The sequence below is a fragment of the Trichechus manatus genome, unplaced genomic scaffold (assembly GCF_000243295.1).
Source record: "Trichechus manatus latirostris isolate Lorelei unplaced genomic scaffold, TriManLat1.0 scaffold00034, whole genome shotgun sequence".
Lineage (NCBI taxonomy): Eukaryota > Metazoa > Chordata > Mammalia > Sirenia > Trichechidae > Trichechus > Trichechus manatus.
The window spans coordinates 9,869,245-9,875,200 of record NW_004443970.1 but is presented as its reverse complement, the minus strand read 5'-3'; the positions used below and the strand labels follow the sequence as shown (position 1 = coordinate 9,875,200).

Below are 5,956 nucleotides of genomic sequence, written 5' to 3'. Positions count from 1 at the left end.
CTGGCAAAGAACCAGGGCTTCCTGTCTGCATGTTGCTCCATTCAGAGTGAGACCGCATGAAATCTGATGGGGCTCCTACCTCTGCTGCTAGGAGAGTCACACCAGGGAATGAAATCGGGCAGGGAAGTGGCAGGGAGGCCTGGCCACCTATGTGTAGGTTTCACACCTAGGATCACAAGCCTGGTATAAACATCCTATTTTTAGCTGCTGTTGAGTCGATTCTGACTCAGGGCGACACCACCTGTGCAGAGTAGAACTGCTCCATAGGGTTTTCCAAGGCTGTGACCTTTCGGAAGCAGACTGTCGGGCCTTTCCTCCAAGGCACCTCTCGGTGGGTTCAAATCATCAACCTTTCAGCTAGTAGCCGAATGCTTAACTGTTTGCACCACCCAGGGACTAAACATCCTGTTTTTAGGATGAATTTTCAACCCCAACCACCTTGGGAGCCCCTCTCTTTTCTGCAGGAGGGTCTCTCAAAGGAGTGATTCTGTTTTCAGGGGCGGTTGGAGCTTTGGGACTTCGTATCAGGCCTTCCTGGGGAGATAGACTGAGTTCAGCTCAAAGGGCTATTGTTTAATGATCCTTCAGTTTTCTGCAGTGCCAGATGCTGCCTAGAAAAGCTAATTTTTATTCCAAAGAACCAAGTGGGGGTGAACACTCCCTCCTTTTCCACTCCTGGACCTTGTACTTGGCTCCATTGTTCTTAAAACCAGTTGCTGTTGAATCAACTTTGACTCAAGGTGCCCCCATGTGTGTCAGAGCAGAACTGTGCTCCATAGGGCTTTCAGTGGCTGATTTTTTAGAAGCAGATCACCAGGCCTTTCTTCTGAGGCACCTCTGGGTGGACCCAAACCACCAATCTTCCAGTTAGCAGCTGAATGTGTTAACCGTTTGCACCACCCAGGACTCCACTGGTCTCCTTACTATGCTGTAATGAAATTATTTTGTTTTCCCATCTCTCTGCCCTCTAGGGCCATGAACTCTGTGTCTTGTCTTTAAAATACCAGCACCTGGCACAGAGGAGGCAGCCATAACATTGTACTGAATGTGTGAAGGTTCAAGATTTCAGGTGGTTTGGGAAAACTGGATTGGCCCTAAGCAGCTGTATCTTTCCAAACCCCAAAACTCCTTGCTGTTGAGTCGATTCCGAATCACAGTGCCTCTACAGGACAGAGTAGAACTGCCCCATAGGGTTTCCACGGAGCAGCTTGTGGATTCGAACTGCCGACATTTTGGTTAGCAGCTGAGCTCTTAACCACTGCGCCACCAGAGCCTTCCAAACCCCAAATGGCCCTAAAGTCCTATATGCATCACAGGTTGAAAGGCAAGAACCAGCCTTTCCAGGTTCTACCTCTCATCTTCAGCCAACGAATACCCTGTGGATCACAGTGGTCCAATTCGCAACGAGTCATGGGGATGGCGCAGGACTGGACAGCATTTCCTTCCATTATTCGTGGAGTTGCCACGAGTCAGGAGCCGATTCGACAGCAGGGCAGCTAACAACACCCACCTCTCCTCTCATCTTGGAAATAAAAACTCAAAACACCACTGGGAGTTCCCTTCTCCCCTCCCCAACCAATCATGCTAGATCAATTAATCCTCCAGAATTACAGGCTGGAAAACCCAGCTCTTGCAGTCAGCAGGCAGGCCTCAACAGGGGCTGTGGATTTCACTCCAGAAGCCCAACTTCTGAAGCCTGCTCCGGGGCCATGACAGACAGTGCTGTAGGCAGGCTGCCAAACACACCCAGACCAGCACGTCCTCCAGGGCCCTGATAGGATGAAGTGTAACAGGGCCCTCTGGACCCACTGTGCTCAATTACACCTTTCTCTCCAGCCGCCAAACTGTTACAAAGATAGGACCTGATTAAAAACCCCATCGTTTCAAGCTCTTCCCATACTTTTGATCGACAGCATTAAGCGCTAGTAGAAAAGCATCTTATCTCTAATATAACAAACGCTGACAAGAAAAGACGGATGTGGAGAACCAGCCATATGGCGAGTGTGATTCCCGGACCTCGCCATGTTCACACAGCAGTGTATCTTCGGTAGAAAGAGATGACACGGAGAAGCTTGAGGACGCGCATTTAATAAATCAAACTGTACTGGCGTCGTGAGAATATTCACAGTTTGCAACAGGACCGGGGTGTTTCCTCACTGGCAGACTCGGAGGTGTGTTAGGAGGAGACTTCTGTGTGGTGTTCTGACGCTTCATTCTCTCCTGTCCCAGGTGCCTTCAATATGTCATGTCCAACCCTTTTCCCCAACATGTCTTCATGGTGCTCCTCGGACCTCCACCCTTTGGGGTCCTGTTGCCATCTTCCAGTGTGGGATCTCTGGGTGCTGGCCAGCTGGCCTCAGAGGAGTTCAGGCAAGATTTGGGGAGCTCTCCCCGGGAGGCCAGGCCCAGCAGGGATGGCCCCAACTCGTTCTGCTGACCCTCCGTGGGACTCTCAGGGCTCTCTCTTCTGTCCCCTTCTGGCTCTGCAGCTGCCTGTTCCTTTGTCAGTTTAATTATTTCCCTTCCAAGCCTGTTCACTTCTTCCTCAGAAGGTAACTGGGGTAATGAAGGATGAAACTGCTTGTGTTGGTTCCCGGGGTTCTGATTTGCTGGGCAGTTGACAGCGAGCCTCCCAGCATCCTCTGGTGCTGTCAACACCTCAGCTGCAGCACACCTTTCATCTTGTTCTTGCTTTTGAACCTCCCCTGAAAACAGAACCGGGACAGCATCAAACCTCTGGCAGGAAGTCAGCTCACACTTCCCCTCTCCTCCCAGCTCCCCTCCAGCCCACTGTCACAGGGCCTTCCCCTCCCCACCCCGTCTCCCCAGGTGCAGGGTACTTGACCCAGGGGGACACAGGACCTCAGTTAAAGAAGGAGGCCAGCTCACCAGTGATTACCACGTTTATTAGTAGAGGGAAATGAAGCATTTGGGTGGGTTCATAATTCATCTTTTTCAGGCACCTGATTATCTTCTGCTCCACTCCCTGAGGTAGGGAACGCCTGGGGCTCTTTAGTAATGCAAAGAGGTTCTGGCTGCCTTGAGGGTGAAAGGCAGGGGAGCAGTTTGGGAGAGATCTGGGGCCCTTCCCCCAGACTCTCCATTGGCACCTACCTTTGATGCAGATGCTTGATGCTTCCTCAGTTTCAAATAAAATGATATATTGTTACCCCTCAACCCCTTCGGAGCCCTGGTGGCACAGTGGTTAAGCAGTTGGCTGCAAACCAGAAGGTCGGCAGTTCGAACCCACCAGCTGCTCCTTGGAAACCTTACAGGGGAGTTCTACTCTGTCGTATAGGGTTGCTATACGTCAGAATCAACTCAATGGCAATGGGTTTGGTTTTATTTATTTATTTATTTTAAACCCCTTTACCACCATCTGCATGTCAGTTTGTCCCGCTGTGGTGGCCTGCATGTTGCGATGACGCTGGAAGCTATGCCACCGGTATTTCAAATACCAGCAGGGTCATCTATGGTGGACAGGTTTCAGCAGAGCTTCCAGACTAAGACACACTAGGAAGAAAGGCCTGGCAATCTACTTCCAAAAATCAGCCAATTAAAACCTTATGGATCACAACAGAATATTGTCTGATATAGTGGCAGAAGATGAGCCTCCTATGTTGGAAGGCACTCGAAATACACAGTGGCCACAACAATGGACTCTAGCATACGATCGGGAAGATGGCACAGGACGGGGCAACATTTCGTTCTGTTGTACGTGGGGTCGCCATAAGTTGGAGCTGACTCAATGGCAACTAACAACAACCAGCCATTCTATGCTGTCTTTAGGTTCTTACATGCACTATTCAGTTTTTCCCCTTCGTAAACATAATTGTAATAGCTAACACCGAGTGCTTTTCTGTGCTAGGCACCGCACTATGCATTTTATAGGTTTTATTCTAGAATTGTAAGTTCGTGAGAGCAGGGGCCTCATTTGACTTGTTCACAGTACTTAGTTTAGTGTCTGGCACATTCAAGAATATTGTTTAAAAGTTCATTTCTTTTTTTTTTCCTAATGAAAGTATAATCTATTTCCATAAAGATTATAGCCTAGGAAACCCTATGGGCGACTTCTACTGTCACATGGGGTTGCTATGAGTTGCAATCAATTAGATGGCACCTAACATCAATAACAACATAACATATACAGAAACAAGTGCACAAATGATAAGTATACAGCTCAATGAATTTTCACAAAGTCAACGTGCCCATGTAACTAGCAACCAGGACAAGAAATAATAAAGCATTGTCAACTCTCCACAAACCCTCCTCTCTTACAAGTCACTTCTCCCCTGCCAAAAAGGCTATGCACTATCCCGACTTCGAACACCAAAGAAGAGTTGTGCATGGTTTTGAACTTTATGTAGACAGAATCATACTGCACATAGTCTTGTGTCTGCCTTCTTTTGCTCAGCATTATGTGTGTGAGATTTAGCCATGGCATTGGGTGTAGAATTTATTTGTTCATTTGAATGCACCACGATTTTCAACAAATATTTTTTAAGTGTTGAATAAGAACAGACAATTCAAAGAAAAAGAAATACAAATGGACAGCAAACATATCAAAAGAGTCATAATATCACTCACAATTTAAGAAATCTAAATTATGAGATGCAGTTTTTCATCTACGAGATTAGCAGAAATTGAAAGGTTTGATAAAACTCAGTGTTGGTGAGGATGTGGGGAAACAGGTATTAATAAGGAAAAAAAACCCAGAAAAACCCTTCTACAGAGCATTTGGGCAACATCTATTGCAATTGTACATGCATTTACCCTTGACCCTGTAATTCCATTATTAGTAATCTACCTATGGATATTAACCCAAACAAATTAAGACATACGTACCTAGATGCTCACTACAACATTATTTTTACCAGCAAAAACCTGAAAAGAATCTGAGCACCCGTCAATAGGGGATTGTGTATAAGATACACTTGCCGAGTCGTGAAATTCCTTCTGGTGATATAAACTAAAAATTGTATGTTGCCCCTGGGGAGACCTAGGGTCAGTGGCAGAAGGGTGGAAGAAGGCTTAACTTTATACCTTTCTGTGCAGTGTGTACTTTTTAAATATGTACTTGTATGACTGACTGGTTAAAAAAATTAGTTATACAACTTAATATGGAAAGGAAAGAGGCCCTGGATAACCAAAGCATTTTTTAAGAAAAAGAACAAAGTAGGAGGCCTCACGCTACCTGATCTCAGAACCCACTATACAGCCACAGTAGTCAAAACAGCCTGGTACTGGTACAAACACAGACACATAAACTAATGGAACAGAATCGAAACCCAAATGTAAATCCATCCACCTGTGGTCTGCTTGTCTTGGCAAAGGACCAAAGTCCATTAAATAGAGAAAAGACAGTCTTTTAACAAATGGTGCTGGCAAAATTGGATGTTCATCTGTAAAAAAAAAAAAAAAAAAAAAAAACGAAACAGGACCCATACTTCACACCGTATACAAAAACTAACTCAAAATGGATCAAAGACCTAAATATAAAACCTAAAACGATAAAGATCATGGAAGAAAAAACAGGAACAACACTAGGAGCCCTAATACGTGGTATAAAGAATGCAAATCATAACTAACAATGCACAAACACTAGATGATAAACTGGGGGCTCCAAAAAATTAAACCCTTAATGCTCATCAAAAGATTTCACCAAAAGAGTAAAAGAGAACCTACAGATTGGGAAAAAAATTTTTGGCTACGTCATATCCGACAAGGGTCTAATCTCTAAAATCTATAGAATACTTCAACACCTCAATAACAAAAAGATAAATAATCCAACTAAAAAATGGCAAGGGAGATGAAGAGGCACTTCACCAAAGAAGACATTCAGGCAGCTAACAGACACATGAGGAAACACTTGTGATCATTAGCCATTAGAGAAATGCAAATCAAAACTACAATGAGATGCCATTTCACCCAACATTACTGGCATGAATCAAAAAAA

The 5,956-nt window shown here is 45.3% G+C and overlaps 1 protein-coding gene across 1 annotated transcript in view; it reads right to left on the bottom strand.

Moving 5' to 3' along the window:
* Positions 1-1,518: 1,518 nt before the first annotated feature.
* The window catches only part of CCDC149 (coiled-coil domain containing 149), a 127,586-nt gene continuing 123,148 nt past the window's right edge, over positions 1,519-5,956 (bottom strand). Inside the window, exon 12 of the mRNA XM_012555198.2 lies at positions 1,519-2,705. Within this exon, the coding sequence (XP_012410652.2) occupies positions 2,236-2,705 (470 nt within the window). The 3' untranslated portion in view covers positions 1,519-2,235. The remainder of the gene's footprint in view (positions 2,706-5,956) is intronic.